Below are 13041 nucleotides of genomic sequence, written 5' to 3'. Positions count from 1 at the left end.
AACCCCAGGCCACCCCCCAACCCAAGCACCCCCAAGCCTGAGGCTTTTTCCTGAAGCAAACATTTCACTAAGGTCTAACCAGTAGGAGACTTCTGAATTGGCCACAGACCTAGAATATTCTGGAAAGAAGCACAATTTTGGACTTGTACTGCCAATTTACTGTTTTAAATTTCCTTGAAATGTGCCTTGCGCTTTGAATAAGCATTCAACTTTGAATTGAACTGATTTGAATTGAATTAAATGATAATGGCAACTAGTGTGGGTAGGGGAAAGGAGGACAGTGACTCCATTTACCAAGGTTAGTTTTACCAACCGCCGTTTTCAGGGATATCTATTTCCTACTTGTAGATGGACAATGGGGAGGGTGGAAAATAAGAGGAGGGCTTGGAAAAATTATGGAGGTAAATTTTCCCAGCTGCAAGGCATAAGGGGAAGGGAGACAGGCATAAATATTGACACAAGGTTCATGAAATTTAAGATCCACTGAGCTAAACTGCATTCCTGGATAAGTCGCCAATACTTCCAGTCCTGCTGACATGGCAGAACAAACCACCCCCCACCATGGTGAGCCACCAAAGTTAGGGTGACGAAGGTGATTTGACAAGAGCAGTTTTTTACTTCTCTGAGTGAGGGCAGGAGGGGTAAAATGCCTTGTTAAAACAAGGTTTGGTTGCGCCTGTCGTCCCTGGTGTCACTCAGAGATTGTTTGTGATGCTCACATGGGACCTTGGACGGGAGGAAGCTGAAAGGCACAATTCATTGCCCCTGCCATCATTCAGTGCCAGAGTTTGCCCCAAATCAATTGCTAGAACTGCTTTTCCAAGACAGTGTCCATATCTCCGCCAAGATTCTCCTTGGGCTCCCTCCCACTCGTCATCGCCTTCTGCATCTGCATCTGCATCCTCCTCCCCATTTTCCTGCCCCCGAAATTCGGAGCTCTGTGTCCTGGCCATGCAGGGCAGTTCACATGATCCACAGAGAACAAGGCACTTTCTCTTTCTCCGTCTTTCCTTCTTGCTTCCCTCCTTCTGGACTTTGGGGATTTTCCATGAAACCAAAGTAACTATGTAAGTGGCAGTGGCCTTCCTGTCTATAGTCTCCCACACTGGAGTGGAACCAGAAGGGAAGAGAGAAGATAAGTGAGAAGCAAGGACAAATTAAACCATGGCATTTCAGCCTCCTTATTCCCCCAGCCTCTTCAGAAAAAGGGACAAGTAAGTAATTAGAACTAGACAGAGCTTCAGATGGAAGGGGCCCGCGGTGGAGGAGTAAGTGGGGAGGGATGTTTTTCAACCATCCCATTAACACTGTGTTAACGCTCTAGTGCTCAATATCCTTTTTGTATTTCCTTTTCCAGCTCCTAACCCAATGTTTGCTTTGTGGCTTCTCCCGCACCTCTCGCATCATGTCTTTTTCCGCTTCTTCTGACACAGGACCCTGTGTTTTGCTGGCAACATTGCCGAATCTTTGGGTGGAACATTCCCTGTAGATAATAAGGAAGACTTGCCTATAAATAGTTTCCTTCTGGCTGTGTGGTACACAGTACTTCAAGTGTGACAAAAAGGGAAGTGAGATGTTCCCCCTCATCACCACCCCCAACCTACCGCACCCACCCTGAATCTGCTGTCCAACCGCTATCAGGGCTCTGAGATCCTGCCCAGGGTTATGCCGCCCAGACTTTGCTCAGTCTCTGTTCTACTGTCCCATGGGAACCTGGCGCAGGAAGGGCTCTTGTCCTAGAGAGTCCAGTCTGGCTTTTGAAGGGGAACAGATGAGTAGGAAATGCTGAGGCACTTCTTTCAGCTCAAAGGGAATATGCTGGCTTCTAAGGCCTCCTGAAATGAAGGGAATTGGCACTGTCCTCGTTATGCCACCCTCCATCTAGAAGGTCACCCCTGAGAAAGGTAGGGTCAGCTATGTCTGTTTTGTTGGTATGTCCCATTAAAACTACAACTGAGAGCCAGCAAAGGGCCTGGCTCCTCAGTGAGGCACTGTTGCCGTATTGGCTCTGGGTTCGGCCTACATTGTGAGTTATGGGATGTCGGAAAGAGAATTTGGCAACATTTGTGAATGTTGGGGTAGCTGGGCCATTGAATGCCTAGGCAACTGTTTCCTGTTTGGGGCCCACTTCCACGGGACACAAGGACCCTGAGAGTCTCAATATTGGATCAGATCATGGGTAGGTACAGCACAAACTTCCACTCACTGCAAGGTGTGGAACAGCTATTCTGGATGGAGAAATTTTCTGGTGTGCTGAGGATTAAGCAGAAAACTCTTTGGGTTCCTCCTCCTTCCCCCACCCCCACCCTTCCTACCCACCCTTGTCTCCCCTGCCCTTGTTGTTGGAAAATCTTTTTTTGTTTTTGTTTTCGTTTTTGTTTTGTTTTGTTTTGTTTTGTTTTTGACGGAGTTTCACTCTTGTTGCCCAAGCTGGAGTGCAATGCCACGATCTTGGCTCACTGCAACCTCCGCCTCCCAGGTTCAAGCGATTCTTCTGCCTCAGCCTCACGAGTAGCTGGGATTACAGGCGTGCGCCACCATGCTCGGCTAATTTTTTGTATTTTTAATAGAAACAAGGTTTCACCATGTTGGCCAGGCTGGTCTCGAATTCCTAACCTGAGGTGATCCACCGGCCTCGGCCTCCCAAAGTGCTGAGATTACAGGCGTGAGTCACTGTGCCTGGCCAGAAAATCTTTCTACAGAGACATTTAAGTCCATATTCTTCCCTTAGGGAGCTAGTGGACCCTGGGATCCATTCATTCTTTCCTATTGGAGGATCATAAGGTCTCAGGGTGATCACATCTCACTCAACAGAACCAGAGATGTAGAGAGGATGAGAGCTTGTCTGAGTCTGGGATGAACCTGGGACCTCCTTTCCAAGTCTTTTTTTTTTTTTTTTTTAAACTAAATCTTTGATATGAACTTGTTTTCTTATTGACCTCATTTTCCTAAAAGCTGAGCACAGCTGGAATAGGAGGAAAAAGGAGTTAATTAAGGGTGCCGGTGAGTGGGGCTTCAGGAACTCAAAGTTTGACTGGATTGTGATTGTACTGCCAAGACTCCATACTTGATTTGGAATATTGTACACCCCAGGCCTACATGTTCCATTCTGGAAGCCACCCTGTTAGATTAATGTCTCCTATTTCCCAAACAGATAGCTTTCTTTGAGGATTGCTTGGCTGCCTTTTGGAATGATGTGTGTGAGCATGGCCGTCTCATAAAACTCATTTGGACAGTTGGATATTGTTCCAGTCACCCATTGCAGCTCTCCTCTGCCTCACGTGTTAGAAAAGCCAAGGCTCGCAGAACTCAAAGGCAGTCTCTGGACCTCTCTAACAGTAGGGCTGCTGCTTCTCACCCTTTCTTCCTCCTTACCACTCTCTGGCACCTCCAAACCCCCTACCAACTTCCTCAACTCACTCATTCAAGCCTCTACCCATTCAACAAACCTATTCCCTGCCTCACTGATCAGTGCAGTAGGAACAAATTTGATTTCTGGGTCAGGAAGACCCTGGGCTGCAGTTCCAGCTCTGTAATTTGTTACCTTTGCCGCCTTGGGCAAGGTAGCCTCTCAGACCCTTGATTTCTTCATCTGTAAAATGATAGTGACAGTGCCTATACCTTGGGGTTGGTGGTGCAGCCAGCACAGTGTCTGCCCATAGCTGATGCTATATTAATAGTAACTACAATTGTCAGTGAGTCTCAGACTCAGTTTGCTTTCATAATTGAAGTACAACTAATGAACAACTCAGACGAGATCAGGTGTGTTCAGGGAGGTATGGCCCTAGACAAATTAATGATCAATTCAAATGCAGCTTTGCTGGGAACCTTAACCCTTTTGCCTTCCCTTCCCATGCCCCCTGGATTTCTCTGCCTCTGTCTCCACATAAGGGAGTCCCTGTTGAAGGAGCTGTTTTACTTCTGTCCTGTGCCCTGTTTTCCTGGTGGTGTTTTCCCCCTGACAGCCCAGCTTATTTCTCTGTCCCCTTTTCTTCTCATCATCTTCCTTAGAATCTTGAGGGGAGGGGAAAGCAATAGTTGAGGAAAAATTAACAAGCCAATGAAAGGTCAGCTCGGAGACTTTCTGGACCAAGAAAACTCTATGTGGTGCGGAGGGCAGATTAATACTAATATATCAGGGAATTCTGATACTAGTTAAGCTCCTGATTTAAGAAGTTTTTTTCAACGAATGTTCTTGATGATCCATAAGTATAGTCTGCACTGTGTTCTGTCTACTACACTTGTCTTAGTGCAAACGCCATGTTCAGAGAGCTTGTGTCTTAAAGTTAACGGAATGTCCTGAGATCGGGATTGTCTCCTACCTAAAGTGAGATGAAGAAAAACACCATCCCGGGCTAGTGCAGCAGATTTACTTAGTTTATTGGTCAGCACTTTGCAATATAATGGCTCTTGTACACATATTATCACCACTGGAATCCACCAATAGAGCACCACACCATAGCCAAAAATGTTGGCTGTTCAGTGGTATAACTGCCCTGGAAGCCGGGAGGAAATCAAGGCCTTCAGACTGGGCTTGGCTGGGGCCTTGGCCAGGGTGTTGGTGCCAGGCACCTGGTTAAGATAAATGTCCTGAAGCAAATAATAATTACCTTCTTTGCTGATAAGAGGCCCCAGTACTTTTCCAATAGCATGATTGCATTAGGATCTTTCTTTGGACCACAGCCTGTGGAGCACTGATTCATGGGTACTGGCCTTAACTTCATCCAAACTATTGTATATGTGGTGGAACCCAGTGTTCTCCTTTGGTCCTGGGTTTGTGTAAATAACATTCCCGGTTCCATCACCTGTCCCTGCCCCTCTTGCTCCTTCTGGTGGCAATCCTGCTTCTGTCCACCAGGTGGCCTCACTTAGGAAGGAGCGGAAGAAAAGGACCTCAAGTCTCTGGTGCTTTTTTTTTTTTTTTCCCCCCTCAGCTTGAGGCTGAATATAAAGAAAATATGTTTTAATGGAAACGTGTAACTTTTATTATGGAACAATCACCTCATCTAGTTTATGGTTTGGAGTCTGTTTTTCCTGAAGTACCCTCTAATGCGGTGCATGGCTGGGCCCATCACAGGGCAGGTGTTTTCCTGGGATTGTTTATATATATTTATACCTTTGGTTTAGAGTGTTGTCATTCACTTTTTTAAAGAAAAGTAACAAAGTTTTGTTTTTAAAAAATAGAGACACGGGATCCTGGATAATGTTTAATGTATTTTATTTGAAGAGTAGAATGTGGTAGACCAAAGAGAAAAGGGCTGGCGTCTTGTGGTCACTCCAATACTCACTCCCATACCCTGTCTCCTCCTCACCTCCTCTGTCACCCACCTAGCTGCTCTCCCATACATGTTCACCCACTCACCTCAGCTCCCGCACACCATACATATGCATCTGTAGATTAGAGTGGACCTGTGCATGCATTACATGCATGTCACAGACCTGTACATGTGCCAGTCCACAGACAAGTACTCCCACACCTGAACATTCAGAGGAAGGGGCAAGTGGATGAGTGCTGGGGTTCAGGGCAGGTCGGCATGCCAGCTGGCTGGTGAGGGGAAAGCTGGGTTGATTAGAAAGTGAATGTGCAGGTGACAAAGTATGTGTGCAGGGGAGAGACTGAGAGGGCAGTGACTGGGAAGAAGGTGAGGCCGTGATGGTGAGGGCGGGTGTCAGGGAGTATGACATAGGAGAGCATACAAAGCCATGGGGGCATGCTGGCTGCCACCTGAAGAAGAGCTTTTCAAACTAGCGCTGTTCTCTACTGAATGCCCTCTGCCTCTTGTTAGGGCATTTGTATTTCTTATTTCTCTAGAAATCAGCTCCAGTTTGGTTTTTATCAATCTCTAGAGCCCTCTTTGGAGATGCCAGTTGGTACAAGAAAGCGCTGAACTGTTTACAGTCTCAGCCTAAGGTTCAGGGAGGGGATGTGGTTTAACTGGGCCACAAAGCCCGGTACAGGACTCATTTGCATGGCCCCTGACGCCATGTGACGCAGCCGGCTCCTCCTATATAAAGAAGCAGGAGCCAAAATATCTCCGAGTCTGGGTTGGACTGGCGGCCGTGGAGTTTGTGACACACGAGGTGACACCCCTCGAGTCACTTCCCTTCCACTCCAGCTGGAGCGCCTGCCTGGCTTTGGGTTCGTTCTGCAGCCTTCGTCCCGCTCCTAGCCTCAGGGCCGGACTCCAGCGCAGAGCCCAGCCCAGCGCAGCCTGCCAGCAGCCGCCCAGCAGCCGCCCAGCAGCCCAGCACGGCAGGAAACCCGGCCAGAGCTCCCCAGCAGCCCGAGTCATGAACACCGAAATGTATCAGACCCCCATGGAGGTGGCAGTCTATCAGCTGCACAATTTCTCCATCTCCTTCTTCTCTTCCCTGCTTGGAGGGGATGTGGTTTCCGTTAAGCTGGACAACAGGTAACCGCTGACTCTGGAGCCTACCGAGCCGCGGCGCCGGCCGGAGCTGGGCTACCAGCCGGATCTCTGAGCGAGCTGTGCGCCGCTGGTCCCCGTTCCCCGCGGTGCAGCATCCTGGGAAGGGGCGGGGGTAGGGGACGCAGGAAGGGGGGGTCACCGCCGCTCTGGGATCCGTCGTCGAAGTGTCCCTGCGGCCGCTGCGCCGTGAAAACGAGCTGCTGCAGCCGCAGAGGAAGCCGGAGGCAGAGGGGCGGCGGGCAGGGCCAGGCAGGGCTGGGCAGGGGGCTGGCCGAGTGCCGTGCGCCGCTTGGGAGAAGGCCGGAAGCTTACCAGCCGAGAAGGAATTCCTAGCTAGCTTTAGAGCCGGGTAGGTTTGCCCGGGACCTTGTAGGCCGACGGTGGGGTACTCCCCGGGTCGCACCCCCCATTGTTTGCATATCGTCTGAGCAGGCCACGGTGGCCTGTGCGCCCCAGGACTGGCACGCAGCTCCGATCGGTTGGAACTCGGGGCGGAACTCGGGGCGGCGGCAGCAGCGCTGAGCCGGCCTCGATGAGGAGATGCAGCTTCCTGCAGGGGCTAAGGAAGGATCTGGGGACAAACTGTCCGGAACTCTGGGCCAGGGAGGCGAGAAAAAGAGAGAGAGAGGAAGAGCCAAGGCAGGTGGAGGACTTTGGCCACAACTGCCATGTACTCAGAGTAGAACCGAGTGGGTAATAGGTCGCTTTGCTTTTTGTCTTGGCAGTGCCTCCGGAGCCAGCGTGGTGGCCATAGACAACAAGATCGAACAGGCCATGGTGAGTGGCAACACTGCGTCATTCTCATCCCCTGACTTAGCTGCTGCTTATGTAACTCTGGGCAGGATTGAGGGAATGGGTGAAAAAGCCGTTAGCCAAAACCCTGAGGAAGCCGACAGCCTGCCTCCTATCCCCACTGGAGGTGGAGTCTGATTACAGTGACACTTTTTAGGGCATTTCCAGTCTTCCCTTCCCGGGCTCCCTCCTTTCTTCCTCTCTCCTCCATCTCAGGTCTTTGCAGCAGGCTCTGACTCTCTTCTGGGCCTGTTGCTGGGCAGGGAGCTCAGATTCTTGCATTTGTGTGCATCGTGCAGCTGGCAAGGGGCAGAGCTCATTGGATGCAACAGCACTGCAGTGCCTCTGCAGAGCCTGGACTGGGGTCAGGAGTTGGGTGGAAACAGGAAGCGAAGCACCTCACCCCTGTCCCTCTCCTTACCAGGTAGAGGTCATACTCCAAGGAGCAGCCACAATGGCTGCAGAGGGTTAGGACTTCAGCGGTTGGGAGCCACTTAATTGTGCCCTGGAGCTTAAGGACACCTTCCCTGCCCCCATTGCAGTCATCAAATTCAGAGAGGATGCAGGAGTTCTGTACCTTTCCCCAAGGCCAATGTCCTGCATGCTAACTGGCCGGCTGCAGGACAGCTGCAATTCAATGTGCTGGGTCATATGGAGGGGAAGAGACTCCAAAATAGCCAATTTTATTCTCTTGGTTAAGATTTGTACAGCAGACAAACAGTATGGGATGCATTGCAGGTCTCCCCTTTCCCCAGATCTGGATCAGCAGCAGCAGGGGCTTATGTAAAATGGGGGACATAGCAAACCACCGGCAACCAGCAGAAGTGTCATCCCAAAGGCCCCTCAGCAGCCAGCTTTGAAAGTCATTGGAAACTTGGAGGGGAGAACCTATCTAGTTCAAAGCTGGGCTCTCAACTCCAGCATGAGCCAAATCATGTAGCTCTCCTGAATGAGGGTTTAAGTGCTTCAGAGAAAGGTGAACGAGGAATTGGACTTGCCAGACCAGTTCACTGAGGGAAGGCTGGAGGGCCCTGGCATTAAGGACAGCACAGGCACACCAATGGCAGAGCAAAGGTGCTGCAGAGGGTCCATGATGGCTAAGGAATGGCTTTGTTATGATTCCCTCATTGGCAGGATCTGGTGAAGAATCATCTGATGTATGCTGTGAGAGAGGAGGTGGAGATCCTGAAGGAGCAGATCCGAGAGCTGGTGGAGAAGAACTCCCAGCTAGAGCGTGAGAACACCCTGTTGAAGACCCTGGCAAGCCCAGAGCAGCTGGAGAAGTTCCAGTCCTGTCTGAGCCCTGAAGAGCCAGCTCCCGAATCCCCACAAGTGCCCGAGGCTCCTGGTGGTTCTGCGGTGTAAGTGGCTCTGTCCTCAGGGTGGGCAGAGCCACTAAACTTGTTTTACCTAGTTCTTTCCAGTTTGTTTTTGGCTCCCCAAGCGTCATCTCACGAGGAGAACTTTACACCTAGCATAGCTGGTGCCAAGAGATGTCTTAAGGACATGGCCACCTGGGTCCACTCCAGTGACAGACCCCCTGACAAGAGCAGGTCTCTGGAGGCTGAGTTGCATGGGGCCTAGTAACACCAAGCCAGTGAGCCTCTAATGCTACCGCGCCCTGGGGGCTCCCAGGGCCTGGGCAACTTAGCTGCAACTGGCAAAGGAGAAGGGTAGTTTGAGGTGTGACACCAGTTTGCTCCAGAAAGTTTAAGGGGTCTGTTTCTCATTTCCATGGACATCTTCAACAGCTTCACCTGACAATGACTGTTCCTATGAAGAAGCCACTTGTTTTAAGCAGAGACAACCTCTCTCTTCTCCCCTGCTTCATGAAGGCAGGGGACACAGATGGGAGAGATTGAGCCAAGTCAGCCTTCTGTTGGTTAATATGGTATAATGCATGGCTTTGTGCACAGCCCAGTGTGGGATTACAGCTTTGGGATGACCGCTTACAAAGTTCTGTTTGGTTAGTATTGGCATAGTTTTTCTATATAGCCATAAATGCGTATATATACCCATAGGGCTAGATCTGTATCTTAGTGTAGCGATGTATACATATACACATCCACCTACATGTTGAAGGGCCTAACCAGCCTTGGGAATATTGACTGGTCCCTTACCTCTTATGGCTAAGTCTTTGACTGTGTTCATTTACCAAGTTGACCCAGTTTGTCCTTTAGGTTAAGTAAGACTCGAGAGTAAAGGCAAGGAGAGGGGCCAGGCTCTGAATGCGGCCACGGATGCCTTGCTGCTGCAACCCTTTCCCCAGCTGTCCACTGAAACGTGAAGTCCTCTTTTGAATGCCAAACCCACCATTCACTGGTGCTGACTACATAGAATGGGGTTGAGAGAAGATCAGTTTGGGCTTCACAGTGTCATTTGAAAACGTTTTTTGTTTTGTTTTGTTTTGTTTTGTTTTGTTTTGTAATTATTGTGGAAAACTTTCAAGTGAACAGAAGGATGGTGTCCTACTGTGGATGAGAGATGAACAAGGGAATGGCTTTGATCCAATGGAGCCTGGGAGGTGTGCCCAGAAAGCTTGTCTGTAGCGGGTTTTGTGAGAGTGAACACTTTCCACTTTTTGACACCTTATCCTGATGTATGGTTCCAGGATTTGGATTTTGATTTTTCAAATGTAGCTTGAAATTTCAATAAACTTTGCTCTGTTTTTCTAAAAATAAACTTGGTGTCTGACTGAGTATAAACGGACTGGGTGGGAGAGGCCCCTCACCCAGTAGGGGCTGTTTTGCTGACCCCCTGAATATCCCTTGAGCACCCTGTCAGTGCCAGGCCTATGCTGCAGCCGTGATCTCGTGTCATCTGCACAATACCCATATGAAGGACATGCTCTTTGCCCTCACTGTCTGGATAAAGAAACTGAGACTCAGTGAGTTTAAGTGACTTGCCCGAAGTCACATGACTATTATGGGAATTAGGACTCAAGCCCAGATCCTTCCTCTCTCTCCTGCTCTGCTTTCATATGAGAGCTTCGGAGTGAGTGGCAAGGTGACTCATAACACACAACCGTAGCTTGAAGGGATGATTTTGGAGAAAAGATACCCCCAGGAAGGCCCAAAAGAAACAGGCAGGGTATACATAGGAGGGAGCGAGAAGAGAGGAACCAAATCAACAGGCGTGGGCCTCCTCTCTTCTGAAAACATCACCGGGGTCACTTAATGCATTCTCCTTAATACCAATCCACATGTGACACTTGGCTTGGCAAAGGAGCTAAGAAGGCCCTAGTAAGAGAAGGAGGGAGAATATATGAGGAAGCAAAACCACTCCCCTTTCCTGTGCTCTTCCCCTTACTTCCAGCCAAGGAAAGATGTCCTCAGTCCCTGCTCAAAGTTCTCAGGGACACTGCTGAAAGTTCTCTCACCAAACGCACCAACCACTTGGGCAGGGCCAAGTCTAAGGCTCCCGACTCCAGATTCCTTCCTCCACCTCTCTTTGGGGTTCATTATCACCCATTACCCTTTCCCAGCTCCATGTCCCCAGCATCCAGAGTCCTAGCAGTTCTCTGATTGGTTGTTGATGAGTGCTTAGTGTCTCCTCTACCACGCCCTAACCTGAACTTCCTCTGGACTCTGAGCTGTGTTCTAAGCCCACTATGTTCCCAAGGGAAACCTCTCTTTAACTGATTCCATTCCATCTCAGCTTCTGGTAGCATATATACCTATCCTTTTCCCACTTGAAACTGGGGAAACAGAACTCCTTGATTTTCCTGAGCCACAAACCTCAAGGTGACCAAGATGTCTTGCCCTCTGCCCCTTACATCAACCACTGCCTAAATATAATCAAAATGACCTGCTTCTTCCTCTGTAAAGGTCATACACGTTGACATTTTGTTTTTGTTTTTGTTTTTTCGTTTTTTGTTTTTTATTGAGATAGGGTCTCACTCTTGTTGCCCAGGCTGGAGTGCAGTGGGGCCATCACAGCTCACTGCAGCCTCAACTCCCTGGGCTCAGATGATCCTCACCTCAGCCTCCTGAGTAGCTGGGGCTGCAGGTGTGCACCACCACTCCTGAATTTTTTTTTTTTTTTTTGCATTTTTAGTAGAGATGGAGGTTTCGCCATGTTGCCTAGGCTGGTCTTGAGCTCCTGGACTCAAGGAACCTGCCTGCCTTGGCCCTCCAGAGTGCAGGGATTATGGGCATGAGCCACTGCACCCAGCTGACCTGTTCTTTTCTAATCACCAAAACCCTTCGGAACATTGCAAACTCCTCCTTGCTGGCCTCTCAAATCCCAGTTTCCCCACCTGCTCCCAACCTTGATATTCATAATGCCAGGTTCATTGTCTATACCTGCCAACTGGTTCATGGCATGCAGATTGTACAGCTGCTGGTACAGATACAAACTTCGAACGAGTGCATTCAAAGTCCCCTGGCAGCCATTTCTCACCCTGACCAATTCTCCCAATCCCCACTTACTCCCAAATCCCTCCCCCTTTCAAAACTAGCTTAGAGACTTTGTGGCTATTTGGTTAATTTTCTGTAGACTTCCCACGCCAGACTTCCAGCTGAACGAGAAAAAGCAGATGAAAAAAGAAACCTAGAAAATAGCCCAGCAACGCCCCAAACCTCTCTGGTCATCAAGCCTTTCTCTACAAGAAAGGGGAAAAAACTGGCCCCACAGTCACGTAGTGGTAAAGAGAGAACAACTTTGTTTCCTAGGCAACGCTGACTAAACAGAGACAAACACTGCAACTTCTGAGGCCACAGCAGTTACTAGGCTAGATAAGAGGAAGTTTGTAGATGTTTCTTAGTCACATACAGGAGCAGCTCTCTGTTGTTTTTTCTCCACAGAAAAGCAACTAAGGGTGGAGAAAGGCAAAAGAACACGTTGCTCCTGGCAAGGCTTCCATGGGTTTTAGGCTTCTGGGCTCAGCTGGTCCAGCTGGACCCAGAACGAGGAAAATAATAATGAGGCTTGAAGCAGTACGCATCCCCTGCCTGCATTTGCCACCTCTGCATGTGCCCTCCCATCTATTCTCTCATCTCATCCTCATGGAGGCTTCCCAGCATAGCAGCAAGGATCACAAGATCACTGCTCCCTGGCCCCACTCCTGAGTACAGAACACTCTGTTTCCTGCCCTTGGAAAAACAGGCAGTTATGATTTACCTCCATTTGACAGACGAGAAAACTGAGAGCCAGAGAACTTAGTGCTACTCCCATGGCTCCCACATGTCCCACGGGGCAGTGGTTCCCAACCTTAGTGACAATAAGGGCCCTTTTTTTATGTCGAAAATACTCCCAAACCTCCCCCAACTCTATAGTACTTGAACTTTTGGTATTCATTGAGAGAGAGAAAGAGAGATGCGGGTGGGCTGGGGGGAACACATAATTACAAACACTGACTGTGAATTCAGTGGGCCTTAAAGGAATTAATTATATTCACTACAAAATCAAGGACATGGATTTGAAAGCTAAAACAACAACGCATATATTAATTAGCTAAATTGAGCCATTCCACAACGCGTATATATTTCAAAACATCACAAATGCATATAATTTTAGTTGTGTCTGTCAATTTAAAGAAAAAGTAGACTAGAACAGAAATGTGGGTGATGGGTTATTTCCAGACAATGACTGCTTAAGACACAAAGTGAGAGGCTTTCAAGCTGGGGATGGCCACAGGGGAGGGTGTTCTAGGAGGGCTCAGACAAGAAAGCTAGGGGCAGGGCCTCCGGGACCTGGAGTATCAGCAGAAGGACTCCAGAAAGACCATAGGAAACAAGATGCATGATCCACTGTCCCTTCAGGTATTGTGAAGTTGGCTGGGTGCAGTGGCTCACTCCTGCAATCCCAGCACTTTGGG

At 49.2% G+C, this 13041-nt stretch overlaps 1 protein-coding gene across 8 annotated transcripts in view; it reads left to right on the top strand.

Annotated features, from left to right (window-relative positions):
• TSC22D3 (TSC22 domain family member 3) overlaps window positions 1-9905 on the top strand; it is a 64160-nt gene extending 54255 nt beyond the window's left edge. For 5 of the 8 annotated variants that reach the window (XM_025371898.1, XM_025371899.1, XM_025371895.1 and 2 more), the window contains exons 3-4: window positions 7157-7208; window positions 8358-9905. In XM_025371898.1, coding sequence (XP_025227683.1) covers window positions 7157-7208; window positions 8358-8588 — 283 coding nt within the window. In that variant the 3' untranslated portion in view covers window positions 8589-9905. Of the gene's footprint in view, window positions 1-800; window positions 1215-5970; window positions 6781-7156; window positions 7209-8357 lie in introns of those variants that run through there. The other 3 variants (XM_025371902.1, XM_025371901.1, XM_025371903.1) reach the window with 3 other exon arrangements.
• The last annotated feature ends 3136 nt before the right edge of the window (window positions 9906-13041 follow it).

This window comes from Theropithecus gelada, chromosome X (assembly GCF_003255815.1).
Source record: "Theropithecus gelada isolate Dixy chromosome X, Tgel_1.0, whole genome shotgun sequence".
Classification (NCBI taxonomy): domain Eukaryota; kingdom Metazoa; phylum Chordata; class Mammalia; order Primates; family Cercopithecidae; genus Theropithecus; species Theropithecus gelada.
Note: the sequence above shows the minus strand (reverse complement) of the source record. Positions and strands in the feature narration are given on the sequence as shown.